Source organism: Carassius auratus, chromosome 22, assembly GCF_003368295.1.
Source record: "Carassius auratus strain Wakin chromosome 22, ASM336829v1, whole genome shotgun sequence".
In the NCBI taxonomy this organism is placed as follows: Eukaryota; Metazoa; Chordata; class Actinopteri; order Cypriniformes; family Cyprinidae; genus Carassius; species Carassius auratus.
The window spans coordinates 8,558,250-8,572,688 of NC_039264.1; the positions used below are offsets into that span (position 1 = coordinate 8,558,250).

General features: G+C 36.6%; 2 protein-coding genes across 10 annotated transcripts in view; both read right to left on the minus strand.

Annotated features, from left to right (window-relative positions):
- ell (elongation factor RNA polymerase II) overlaps window positions 1–2,159 on the minus strand; it is a 33,393-nt gene extending 31,234 nt beyond the window's left edge. The window contains exon 1 of the mRNA XM_026197511.1: window positions 1,954–2,159. Coding sequence (XP_026053296.1) covers window positions 1,954–2,088 — 135 coding nt within the window. The 5' untranslated portion in view covers window positions 2,089–2,159. The remainder of the gene's footprint in view (window positions 1–1,953) is intronic.
- A 3,208-nt stretch (window positions 2,160–5,367) lies between these two features.
- fkbp8 (FKBP prolyl isomerase 8) lies at window positions 5,368–14,095 on the minus strand. 9 transcript variants are annotated; one of them, XM_026197518.1, is made up of 10 exons: window positions 13,986–14,085; window positions 12,901–12,973; window positions 12,166–12,427; window positions 11,809–11,978; window positions 11,552–11,640; window positions 10,268–10,488; window positions 10,016–10,188; window positions 9,727–9,804; window positions 6,792–6,926; window positions 5,472–5,558 (listed from the first exon to the last, which is right to left on the minus strand). In XM_026197518.1, the coding sequence occupies exons 3-10, from the start codon at window positions 12,413–12,415 to the stop codon at window positions 5,472–5,474; spliced, it is 1,203 nt and encodes a 400-aa protein (XP_026053303.1). In that variant the 5' UTR covers window positions 12,416–12,427; window positions 12,901–12,973; window positions 13,986–14,085. The 9 variants fall into 9 exon arrangements, with proteins under 9 accessions (XP_026053297.1, XP_026053303.1, XP_026053298.1 ...); XM_026197513.1 differs by having other exon boundaries at window positions 12,166–12,454; XM_026197519.1 differs by having other exon boundaries at window positions 12,925–12,973; window positions 13,986–14,080.
- Window positions 14,096–14,439: the final 344 nt, after the last annotated feature.

Sequence of the window (14,439 nt, forward strand, 5' to 3'; positions counted from 1 at the left end):
CCAAATGCATTTCAATCCATGTTTCTGACTACTGCAACAATTAAAAATCATCGAGTTCATCAGAGCACAGTGATTCAACCACATTTACACAAAGTTTCAAAATTCCCATATACAGCTAGACATCTCTCACAGGCAACCAGAATAGCCCTGAGCAATAAAAGCACATTCAAATATGCAAATACACCAAACCAAGACCGACTCTAAACTTACTAGTAGCATTTGTGCAGCTAAAAATACTCCCAAGCAGAGCTTCAGCCTCCCTCACAGTGTCACATGTAGCCAGTCGACTTGAGTTTCACATATCACCTAAAGAATATGCCACAGTAATCACTACATAAGACAGCAATACTCAAAGCAGACTTAAAGAAGCAGACATTCACGGTTTCATCCAATTGTTACCCCCGGTGTGTAAGCTTGGGTGTAGACCGAAAGCTGTAATTTTACTCCTATCGTCCAATTTACTGAGATCACCAGAAGAGTGACTCAACTTCACTCTAGTTTGAGTACAGAGAGACCCGGCCTTTGTCGCGTCTTGGATCGAGTTGCATTTGTTTTATTTTACCAAACCTCCCTTTGATCAGAAACCATGCAGACAAATCAATGCATTTTATTATCAAATATCGTCCACCTGACCGGCCCGGTTGCGTCTGCAGCAGCTCGCGAACCTTTAATCCAAAAAACGAGAACCCAAACCAAGTTTATCGACTCCAAACATGACTTTAAATATTTACTTTGCTGGTCTGCGGACGCTCATCTTGGCGTTTTGAAGATGTGGCTACCGTGTTGACGCTCAATAGAATCCAATGGCATTAACAACCTACGATCTGTCAAAGACACGGATTCACTGCTTTGCTACATGGAAAACAGCGTCCACCTAAAACTGGGGAGGGCCAATTAATAACAGGGCTGATTTAACATCGAAACAATGAGTTCTGGCTTCTAGGCGGAAAGAAGCATCTTTCGTATCAAATGCAAACTTCAATGCAAAATTGAGCACTAGCGTCCGTTTAACCTTTACTTACATATTCAACAAAGGTCATGGGTTTAATACAATTCTGACTACTTCACATTCTTTAATCTGAATTTTTTTAAGTAGATAAGCTTGTTGGCATGTTAGATAAACAAATAATTGTTTGATTGTGCCGTGACAAAAAAAGAAAAGAGGAATAAGGCATTTAGTTGACAATTGAGTAACGAATTTCAATAATTATTTCAGACTGGTACAATTATAATACATATTGTAATATATTTTAATAAATAGAAATATCTGAAGTTATATTAATGTATAGATAGAGAGAGAGAGAGAGAGAATACTATGTTAGATACAGATTATTTAACTCGATTTATTACAATTTTCTCTGAAATATCACTCAAGTTTTAATCTACATTACAATGTGTGTGCGCGCAATACACATATTCAAACGATACAATAGTTCTCAACCTTTCTGGTTCATTTCCCATTTGCTTTAATTGAGCGATCTTGTCATTTTGGACATTAGCTGAGGGCCCCGGGCCCCTGGCTGAGAGTCCAGCATAACAAAAAACTAAAAAAAAGCCTACTCATCAGTGGGATTCCCATGCCACTTTAAGACTTACTCAACTTCCATGACTTTCCCTGACCTGGAAACCACAATCCTACAATTCCCAGACATCTCCAGGTTTTTCCAGGATCCTTGGAACCCAGTTACTTTCAACCAAACTAGACTGTCTTCCAGCAGACCAACACACATTAGACAAATTATTGTGTTTTATCACCAGCGGGTTGGTTAATTAATGCTTCACTGGTGTATAAAGTGCTTGAGAAGGAAGCCGAGGCTGCTGCTCGCTCTGAGGGGGATTTCTTCAGCTGAGAGGGTGGTTTGCTGTCAGGCAGGGAAATAAATAACTGTCGCCTGCTCTTAGCCTGTTAGCACGGTTTCTCTAGTCTCGCGTTGCGGTCGACGCGCGTCTTACCTTGTTGCTCTGGTAGTCTTCAAACGCTCGCAGCGCGCTGTCAGTCAGCTTGACGTGATAGACGGAGATGTTGCTGCCGTTGCTCACTCTTCCGCAGGACAGTCCGTAGCACTGCTCCTCCTTCAACGCCGCCATCTTGCTCGCATTTCCCACCACGCTCACGCGCCTCCGCCGTGAACGCAACAAGCAGCTCGAGCGAGCGAGGGACATGATTATTCATGAGCCGTGAATTACGTACAGGCGGGAGGGGGCGGGGCTTCGGGGTAATCATGACAGAGATGACCAGTGATGGGAAGTCTGAGGCTTTTCCGGGAATCGGTTCTTTCGAACAGTTCCTCTCAAAGATCCGGTTCTGAAACGATTCAGCTGTTCTTCTACACCAGCATCATAATCATCGCTCTAAAAAGACATATTGATGTTTATAACAAATTAAATTGAGGGATTTGGGGGTTTATATCGTCTCGGTTCTGCAGTCCTGATAAAATATGAGACCGTGGACCACAAAACCAGTCATAAGGTTCAATGTTTTGAAAATTGGATTTATACTCTTAACTGAAATCTGAATAAATAAGCATTCGGTTGATATATGGTCTGTTAGGATATGACAATATTTGACTGAGATACAACTATTTGAAGATCTGGATTTGATGGTTGCAATGCAAAAATAAATAAATAAAAGAAAATATAAATCTAAAAAAAAAATTTTTTTTAATCACCTTTAAAGTTGTCCAAATGTTGTTCTTAGCAATGCATATTACTTATCAAAAATTACGTTTTGATATATTTACAGTAGAAAATTTACAAAATATCTTAATGGAATTTTTTTTTTTTACTTAATATCTTAAGTATTTTTGGCATAAAGGAAAAACCAATCATTTTGACCCAAACAATGCATTTGTGGCTATTGCTACAAATATAACCACTGATACTTATGACTGGTTTTGTGCTCCGTATGATTTATTTAGACCTTATCTTGATCCTAAATAAAATTCTGCACAAAAGTTAAGTTCATTTACATATCTTAGTTTAAAACTGAACAGGTATGGACATTTAATATCAAATCGTGAACTTTTTTAAGAACTTTCCAGCTAATTTGGCGATTAAAAAGTAACATAACTTCTGCTTATTAAGCTGTTATCTATTATTGATCTCTTTTTATTATCGTGGAAATTTTATAATAATCAAACTAAAATTGCCAGTTTTAAAAGCCTTTAAAGCTTATTTAAACTCTGTAGTCTTTAAAAATCATAAAGCCCAAAGAACTGTCTCTGCTAAATGAATTTAACTTATCTTTTGTGGTACAGGAGTGGCTTAACAAGAGGAATACAACAACTGTCTGACACGTCTATATGCCTTCACCCCAGCCTCAGTCCATTCCTTGTGAAGTTCACTCAAATTCTTGAATCGATTTTGCTTGAGAATCCTCATAAGGCTGCGGTTCTCTCGTTTGGTTGTGCATATTTTTCTTCCACACCTTTTCCTTCCACTCAACTTTCTATTAACATGCTTGGATACAGCACTCTGTGAACAGCCAGCTTATTGGCAATGAATTTTTGTGACTTACACTCCTTGTGAAGAGTGAAGGCTCAGGAAACCTTTGCAGGTGTTTTGAGTTGATTAACTGATTGGCATGTCATCATATGCCATCATCTGTTGAGATCGTGAATTGGTGTTTTTTTTTTTTTTTAATGTGAGCCAAAATCATCAAAATGGTGGAAAGAACCAAAGACATAATGTACTTCAGTCTGTGTGAATTCAATTTAATACATGAGTTTCACAATTTGAGTTGAATTACTGAAATGAACTTTTCCTCTACATTCTAATTTATTGAGAAGCACCTGTATTATTTTCATTTGTTATTTTTTTATTACAAGTGTTTCATTTGTATTTACAAAATGTGTTAATATGAGAAATATGTCAAGCACTTGCTGCTGAATTTTGTTACTTTGAAAGTTCAATAATACAACAGGTTATTTCAGTCAGAATTGTTGACTCGAGATCCGCTCAGTTCAGTTGGTGAACGAATCATCATGAACCGTTTCACTGAAAAGATCCGACTCGACTCTCTCGGGTTGGACTTCGCTGGAAATGACCGATGAATGGCGTAATCACAATGAGTCATGATACATTTATTTATTTTTTCGAATATATAAAAAATTAATAAAGCAAACTTATATGACTTTAAATTTGTGATTTGACCAGGTTAGGTAGAGTATTTGTACATTGGAAAACTCTTGGCTGGGGGCTTGGGGGAAGCTTTTGAATTGAACGCTTCTCACTTCACAGAATTGCGTCAGAAAAACGTCAGTGTCTGGAAAAAAAAACTTGAATAGGGAATGCCCCACCAGAGTCCAACTAGAGGGACGAGGTTTCGTCACGTTCTCTATTTCATTACAACTCACACTTTAAATAGAATGTTCGCTTAGAACGTTCACATCGAATGCGTACGTCATAAAAGAGCTGGCAATGCAAGAACGCATTGTATTGTTCCTCTGTTAGCACCATTCACGTTTAATTCTTTTTTTTTCACCTAGCAACCATATATTGCCTTCAGGGAACGCAAATTTAGAATTCATACAGTAACTCGGATTTCTAAACAGATTTTCAAGAAATCACTTTATTTTCAACCATATGAACAGAAAGTGCAAAAGTTTATTATATGATATACAAAATAACTTCAAAGGGAATGTGGAAAGTTACCAATACTAAAAAAAACACACACACAAAAAAAAAAAAAAAAAATGGAATAGAATGGCCATCTGAGACAATCAATTTAAGGATCATAAGAATTAAAAAAAAAACTGACACATGTCTGTTCATCCTAAATAAATAATACTCAATAAATGAAAATGATTCTTGTAAGAGCTGAAAAATAAACTGAAAAAGTCTGTATGAACTTCCTTGCAGTGTTTGGTCATGAAAATGAGAAACTCTGGGAACATCACTGAGGGACAGCAGCTGATTCCAGGGATATTTTGGAGCCTATAAAGGAGAAGAAAGCGTGAAAACCAGTAACGTACCACATCAGTGTAAGGACTTCTGAAATAGTGTTGTCTTTCTTTAGCATCAGATGCCTGTAGATACTGCTAAAGAGAAAGCGTACAATCATATTCTTGAATGTTCACAAGCAAGTTTCAGTTCGCCAAAAGATGATCACAGAACTTCACGCACATCATTGAAGAGTTCTGCATGACTGTGTCCAGCAACCTAAAGAGCATCATTCTGTACATCAATACATTTCTTTATTATAACTAGGAACTTTTCTGTACATAAATAGGAATTATATAATATTTCTGACATCTATTTCTCCCCACCTCATCTTTCATGCATTCAAAGTAAAAAGTGAATGCCAGTTAAAACCTCTACTGTGCGATGGACAGCAACAGAACTACAACATTCTACTTTCAATTACAATTTTTTTTTTTTTTATGAAGGTCAGAAAGGTGCTTGGGGGCCTGGTTTTCTCAAGGTCTTCAGCACCGTCATCCATCATGTCATCCCGTCACAGTGAATTCTGCTTAATTTCTTGCTGCGATGACGACCGATAAGGCTACACCGCCAATCGCAACGGCTGTAGCGCCAAAAAGCCACTTCCAGCTGAGACTCTGTAAAAAGAAAGGTGCTAAAGTTAAGGCACATGAACACCAAGCATGATAACTAAAGATAACAATATAGTTCTAAAAATCGTTCTCAATATTACAGAATAGCAGAGTCCACACCACAACTATAACGATAAAGGCACAGAGAAACAATATAGTTTAAATCACTTTTAGGACGATACCAACATTGACAGCCAATCAGAATCCATTCTGCTGTAATGAGCTCAATAATTTAAAGTGGCAGGCGAGCATGCGCTCAGAATAAACAGGCGATATCGTCCGCTGGTGTGGACACAAATATCATTTTCTTTATAGGTGTCGTTCTTGGTGTGAACGAGGCTTTAGGATTTGAACTCGGGACACCCGTAGCGCAACAGTGCTGAAATTATTATTGACTAATCATTTTCTGTACAAGTGAGGGTTTGAGTTGAACTTGAGAATCAGATAGTCCGAATAGTCAATGAATCATTCGGTTAGATTTGTGAACCAGATTAACTAGAAAAGAAATGGCTCAAAGAAATGATTTGTACGAAGTAATTTTTTCATATCTATTCATTTTTCATGCCTCACGAATAACTCAAAAGCTTAGTGTTTTTCCTTCCATAGCTCAACTGCTGATTGAAATAATGTATGTGGTATACGGAAAAACTGTATTTCAAAGCTTTTGCAAGCGAATGCAAGGTTTCTTCTGGAAATAGTTTCTCGGGGAATGCAATATTTTTGAGAGAGAATGCAACAGATTTTGCGAATGAATGCAGAATTTCTCAAGGGAATTCAAAGGGGAATGCAACACTTTTGTAAGAGGACACCAAGTTTTATAGGGAAACGCAATACTTTTATGAGAAAAAGTAAAAGTTTCGCAAGAAATGTAATGTAATATTTTTGCGAAAGAATGCGGACGTTTTTGTGAGAAATACAAGCTATTTTTTCCAAGCTAATGCAAAAATCTGACTGATCCGGTTTTCAAGTTCAGTTCAACTCGATGATTCATTCACACGTGACGATTCAAACAATTGCCACCTAGGAGTTTGGAACAATATGAAGGTGATTAAACATTTTTAATTCATTAATCATTTTTTTTTTTTATGAGTCGACTATCCCTTTAACAGAATAAGGCATAAATGTGCACTTTGTCATCTGTAAAACCCACTTCCTGTTGAGAGTAAACAGACATGCAGCCTCTTAAATAAGCAGTGCATGGTGTTAAATAGTTGAAAAAGGGCCGTTTTAAGCTCTCACCCACGAGGACTTGGCACTGTGTTTCTGCACACTTGTGTTTGTCGGGTTACCCAGCATCTTTTTATACATGGCTTGTTCGGCTCCTTTCTGCTCTGAGTGTTTCTTCACAAGCTTCGACAGCTCAGCATGGATGGTCTGCCGAGGAAAGGGCAGAGAGAGTGAAAAGTGTGTGTGTGTGTGTGTGTGTGTGGTATCGTCAGGCTGATGAAACTGTTGCTCACTGCAGCACACCAACACATTTTGGGCGGCACGAAAATGATTAAACATGACAGGGCTGACAGAGATTGAGTGAAAGCCTAACAAAAGTCAAGATGTAAACCGATTTAAGATTCAAATCGCATTCACTTGTTTTCCCAATATCAGCTGCAATGCCACAGAACACAAAAGCAGAAGTGAAAGCATCTTGTACTAATGAAACGTGTCTTTATATGGATCACACACACATGTGATCATTTTCCTCTTATAGGTCCTCAAGATCAAGACCCTGGAGTTTTCTTCTCTCTCTCTATATCTGAGTGAATGGATATTCAACTGATTCAAGAAATAGTTAACCGATTAATGATTCTTTTATAAACCGATCTGTTTAACAATTAGATTTGAATCATTCAAGTGAATCTAAATCATTCAGATTCACTTGAATTAATTGGTTCATTCATTCCGTTTGCTTCAATAGGCTGGCCGACAAAATCAGTTCACTTATTAATTTGCATCATTATATAATTAATGTGATTTTACAAAAGGACTCATGTATGAACTGTTCAACAGTTGAGTGTGAATCATTCAAGTGAATCGGATTCATTCAGGTTCACTTGAGTGAACTGGTTCTTTCATTCAGTTTGCTTTAATAGGCTGGTTTAAAAAAAGCAGGTCACTTATTTATTTTGCATCATAACTACATAACTCATGTGATTTCAAAGAATGACTTATTTCTAAATTGATTAGTTTAACAATTGAGTCTGAATAGTTCAAGTGAATCGGAATCATTCTGATTTAACTTAGCAAATGAGTTCACTCAGTTTGCTTCCAAATGTACCGATTTTTAAAAAAGTTCATTGATTCATTTCAAGACATCACTAAATATTTCAGTTGATCTTGAAAATGTTGCAGTTACAGTCAAGCGTGAATTGTTCAAACAAATCTCAATCAATCAGATCAGATCAGTCTGTTTCAATGAACTGGTTTAAAGAAGATTCGTTTGCAAACTGAATCATTTGAATACCGGATCCACACCTTATATGGTTACTTAAAAAGAATCGCTACGATGAAGAAACACTGCTAAATCAAAGCGTAACCTACAAACATCAAAATTACAGTTCAAAGCATGAAGCTTAACAAAGTAAGGGTAATTAGATGTAATAGAGTGTCATTATTAATAAGTAAGGAGCGTGGGCTGTGAATGGCATTTTGAATGTAGACTTTCAGGAGCCGCCCGAGTCAAACTACTCCATGACAACCTGCCATTTAGTTTAATTACCGCTAACGTTTAATTACTGGCTAATGACTAAAACAAGTAGGGTAAAGGCAAAGTGGTGAGATGGAATGAGACTGGATGAAGGACTTCTGCACTGGAGCGTCTCTTAAGGCCAGACACATGAGAAGAGAGAGGTGTAAATGTGCAGACGTAGGTGGCTTGGCAGTGGCAGGCTGGTCATACAGCAGTCAGGAGCTGGCAGATGGAGGGACACAGGGAACCTCATCCGTCCGCCTGTGTAAGCAGAGCAGCCCAATGCTGATTTAGATATGGTAAGTGTGTGGAGGGACCCGGCTATTTATAGACACGGAAAGAAATGCGATCCTGGGAGTTTTTGAACACTGTGTCCTGGCTGCAGTCTGACTGAATCTGAGAGTCTGCAGCTCCATCTGCTGCTTATAATGGGGAACGCATGGGATTCTGGGACATGTTTTACAAGTAGTTCTTAATAGAAACCAAAGTTCAAACAAACTATTTATCCTAATGCAATAAAGAAATAACACAAAAATAAAATAAGACAAATGAAAATAAAAGAATGGCTCTCAATAGATACCAATTTTTTTATAAAAGATAAATACGAAAATAAATATAAGGTAAAATAAAATAAGATGTAAAAATAAAATTAAGATATAAGACTATAAAATAAAGATAAAATATATATTAAAAAATAAGATAAAAAACATACCAACTTTCAAAAAAGATAAATAAAATAAAGATTAAATAAGATATAAAACTTAAGTTAGATGAAGTAATATAAAAAATAAATCAATATAGAATAACATAAGATGAAATAAGATATAAATTACAATAAGATATATATATATATATTATATATATACTAATAAGATAAAAATAAGAACTAATAAAAATGAAGATACACGTTTCAGAAAAAAAAGCTAATATAATATAAAGATAAAATAAGATAAAACAATTAAGAAATAGAATAAAAAACAAGATATACAATTTTAAAAACAACAAAACAATTTGAAAATAAAAAAAGATACAAAATAAAAATGAGTTCAAATTAAAATAAGACAAAAGATAAAAATCTAAAATATACCAATTTTCAATAAAAGATCAGAAAAAAATAATATATATATATATATATATATATATATATATATAAATAGATATAGTATAAATAAAATAGAATATAAAATAGATTCCAATAAAACAATATAAAATAAAATAAAACTAAAACAAAAATAAGTTATAAAATAGTCAACAACAAATGCATTTTTTTTTTATAAAACACTATGCATTTTTTTAATTATTTTAATAAATAATATATAACTATAAATAATAAAATAAATATAATTATTTGTTTAATACAAAATAAAATAAGAGAACAAATTAAGACGATATAACAAATATAATTTTTTTTTAATATAAAATAAAACAAAACATTGATCATCAGTGATAGAGTTAATCAAATTTGTTCTGTTAAATTGTCACTTGTGTTACCTTATTACTTGGCTCCAACTTCAAGGCCCTTTTGAGTGTTTTAATGGCTTCAGCATACTCGCCCTGCAGAGCCAGCACCTGTGGACAAAAACACACGGGACGGGTCAGCACTTTTCATCTCAACACACCTCTAGCTGTTCATTTTTTCCTCCGCTGTGGCTGGAAACCTAAACGGAACCGAAACCAAACGACAGAAACAACCTACTTTGCTGGGTCCCAAACCAGAGGTGCATTACTATTAAATAAAAAGCAGGTGAAAATGACATGCACCTGAACCCAGGAAACCAACCTTGCCTTTGCGGAACAGGGCTTTGACGTTGTCCGGCTGGTGCGCCAGGACGGAGACGCAGGAGCGCAGCGCCGCTTCATAGTGGTCTAGTTTGAGCTGAGCAGCGGCCATGTTGTTCAGACATTTCACCTTCATGTCCAGAAGTTCTTCCTCTTCTTGTGGACTGATGTCCACTAAGATAAAAGAGTAACATGTTTGCAGATGTATACAGCGATTTATTAGGAAATGAACTCTACTAGGAAGCAGTATCACCTCTGGAAGTTGCTTCGGTGATCTGTAGCGCGATTCCGTACGAGTTGACGGCAAAGGCGTAGTCGGCGCGCTGGTAGTGGACGTTTCCTCGCTCTCGCTTACTGTTGGCCAAACTGATTCGCTCAGAGGGCGGCATGAGCTCCAGGTCTGGGGCATCCTCTGCAGACAACAGCCTCACCTCCAGGAGGAGATCAGCGTCAGGAGGAACCGCTGGAGTAGAGCTGACAGAGGAGAAGAACGGGGTTGAGAGTCAGACAGAGCAGGGTTAACACCTCACACTTCTGTTCAAAAGTAAAAAATCATACAATGTGTTTGAAAGACGTCTCTTCTGCTCACCAAGGCTCCATTTATTAGATCAAAAAGACCGTAAAACGGTAATAGTGTGAAATATTATTACATTTACAAAAAAAAAAAAGTTTTCTATAAGAATAGAAATTTAGATGTAATTTCTTCCTGTGATGTTAAAGCTGAATTTTCAGCATCATTCCTCCAGTCTTCAAAGTCACACGATCCTTCAGAAATCATTTTAATATTCTGCTTTGCTGCTCGAGAAACATTTCTTTATATTATCAATGTTGAACACAGTTGTGCAGCTTTTTATTTTTGCGGAAACCATATTTAAAAAATAAAATAGAAAGAGAGAGAAAAAAAAAAGAATAAGAGAATTTGTATTGCTAACATTCTGAATGTCGTCTTTACTGTCAGTTTTGATAAAGAATTAATCCGTCATTGCTGAATAGAAGTATGCATATGCATAAGTATACAATAAAAAATATTAAACCACCCAACTAAATTTTCAATACAATTTAAAAGAAAATGCATATATTTATTTATTAGGGCTGGGCAATATAATGCATTATTATCATGTTAACGCATTAATTGATTAACACAGACAATTATTTTAATAGCGCATGTTTTGAATTATTATGAAAGTCTGTTGCTCACTGGCTCTGAATACACATACAGACAAGCCATGGGTCACTGGAGGGGTGGGATGTTGATCAGTACCGGCTGGGGATGGGCGTCATCACACGTCTCAACCAATCAGAGCATTTGGGGTGGGCCTAAGACTGCAGCAGCGCTCATATGAAGCCACTTCATATGTGGGCAACAGGAAGTTTCCGATAGCACGTGAAGACAGCAGGGATGTTGTGACACACGGCCCTCTCACAATACATGTACGCAATCATGCTGCACGTATCAGAAGTTCAGTGCTCACACTATATGTGAATCGTGAGTTGAGTGAATCGTTGCATCCCTAATATATAAGTAAAATAATCTAACCTGCCAAGGGCACCGTATGCGTATTTAGCGCCTGCTTCAATCAAGGCCTTTTCTCCCATTTCCATCATCTGTACAGTAAGATCCAGCGCCTAATTACAAAAGGAACAACAAAACATGTCATTAAGGTTCCTGAAATACAGAACATTTATAAGTATGAATTAAGTAAAGCTTAAAAAAACTATAGTGGATAATGAAATTAAAAATACTTTATGAAATGATTATTCAAATAATTTAATAATAATATTATAATATAATACCTGGAGAACGTCCCCATCACCGAGAGTAAAAGACAGCTTTGGCAGCTCTTCTAGCACAGGTCCATTAGTAAGACTGGTTTTAAGATGAATTGTGACGTTTTGGCCTCTCTGGGGTCTGCTGTCTGGACCGGCTCCGGCTTCCACAACTTTCTTTCGAAGCTGCCCATTTCCTGTATTTTCAAACAGAAAATATTTCATAAGCTAAAAAATAAAAAATATTCACCTTCATACTTTACACCACCACTGCAACATCCGGACACATGAACAAATGCTGTGGATAATTGTCCATTAGAGTGTTAATCACCATCATTTAATGAATTATCGCTGCTACAGTGGCGATGAGGTAAAAAGGGGTACCTAAAACATCCAGCCACTCTTCCTGTTCCGTCGAAGGAGTCTGATCTGCTTTCGTAGCGTCTTTAACAGAACTGTCTTTCTTCTTTCCTCCACCTGCATCTTCTAACGGCGGGAGGTCGTCATCCACGTCGTCTTCCATATCATCCAGCATTGTGAAGTCTTCCCCGCTATCAAGCAGCGAGGCACGTCCCGGTTTCTCAGCCACCTCCTGGTTCTCAGCGGAGCCGTTCACGACCTCACCGTCGGCCATCTGGACACACTACTACCAGAGCCAAAACAACAAGATTACCTGAAAGAACACGTCACCCAAAAATGAGAAATTGCTTCAAGTTTACTTCTTTAAATGTAGATGAGTATGGAAAAATGTAGCATTACATCACTTGCTCAACGATGCATGCTCTGGAGTGAATGGGTGCCGTCAGAATGAGAATCTGAACAGATGATAAAAATAAATAAAATCACATAAACCCACTGGAAAAAGCATTATTATGGATTGTGGACTTGTATTTTACACAAATGCAATGGTTTAAAGTACAAAAAAAAAAATCTTAACACAGCTTTTGCTTCACAAGATGTTAACTGTTGGACTGGAGGGGTGTGAATAACTTGTGGATTATTGTGATGTTTTTATCAGCTGTTCGGACCCACGATCTGATGGCACCCATTCACTCCAGAGCATCCACCGGTGAGCAAGTGATATAATGCTAAATTTGTTGTTCTGATGAAGAAACAAACTGTTGATGGCCTGAGGGTGAGCACATTTTCAGCTACTTTTCATTTTCTTGTAAACTACTTCAGTCACTCCAATCTATGTAGAACACAAAAGCAGGAGATTAGCAGAATGTCTGAGCATTTTTTCACATACAAAAAAAAAAAATAGTGACCATTAAATGACCAAACTTCAGAAAGCAAGAAGCAGCAGCAGCATAAAGTTACAAGTCAACTTTCATTGTATGAAAAAGAGCAGATTGGACATTCTGTTAAACGTCTGCTTTTGGGTTTCACACACACAACAGTTAAACATGCTTCCTCCCACATATTGTTTATCATGTACACATTTATGCACTTCTATACATGGATTTCTAGAATAAGCTCAACTTAAAAAAAAAAAAAAAAAAACAGAAATCCTCAGCATGAAGGTCAACCTGTGACATTACACACAACGTGAATAGAAGAATCAGCACGCATTATTCCCCAATCTCTGTAAATAATAAACCAGCACTAGTTGAGTTTTAACTCCCCGTGTCATCTCCTCTCAAACTTCTATGCTCGTGCACAACATTATATAAGCCTACTTAGTACTGTTCACAAAATAAGTTCAATTAGTTTAAGTGTTTATCATACATTCATTGGCAATAAGATATTGTCACGTTCATAAAACTGGCCACAGATAAGAGTTATCCCCATCACAATTACATCAACAGAAATACTTTAATACTGAATGACTACCATATTGACTTTTCATGGTATTTACCGTATTTACTTTTTGTTGTTGTTGCTGTATTTGTAAGATATTGATGTTGTGAGTTCTTTAGACGCATGACAGCAATTAAACGGGTATCTAATAAGCTCTCAGGAGATTTGTGTTTAATTACGGGTGGGAGTTCATGAAATAATTTCGAAACCCTGCGATCGTTTGCAGAAAGGATGGTATTTCCAGAACATTCCTGCAACTTTGACAACGAGCTCGCGCCTTGCACGCGCCACTTCTCGCCGCGTTAAAAATAGTTTGACGAAACCACTCTCGTCTAAAGGTTTATGTACAGAAAATATTTTAAAAGTGCGATTTAAAAGAATAGAAATGACATGAACATACTTACCGCGATGGGAAAGGAACCCCACACGGAGCTGCGCAGAGCAACAACTTCGACAACAAAACAAGCTCAATCTGTGTAACTTCCGGTTAAATGTCAATGGTCCAATCCCGACCAATACAAAATAAAAGTCTCACAGTAAAGGTCGTTGCGATGACTGCAAGGGACTTTTATATGAAACGTTTACGCTAGTTTTTAAAACATAAATGCGTATTATACACCATTCTTAATATATCGGTTTTATATTAATACATTTATAAAGGTATACTAATTTATATCGGTTTTCGGTTTTTAAAGGGTTTTCATTCAAATTATTTTTATTTAAATAACAAAACTCGAACACATAAAAATATCAAATTACATTTATTATTGATGCAATCATTTCTTTTTGATAAGCAAATTTTCTTTTTTTTCTTTTTTTTCAATCTAAAGAAACTTTACAATATAAAGAAACATACAA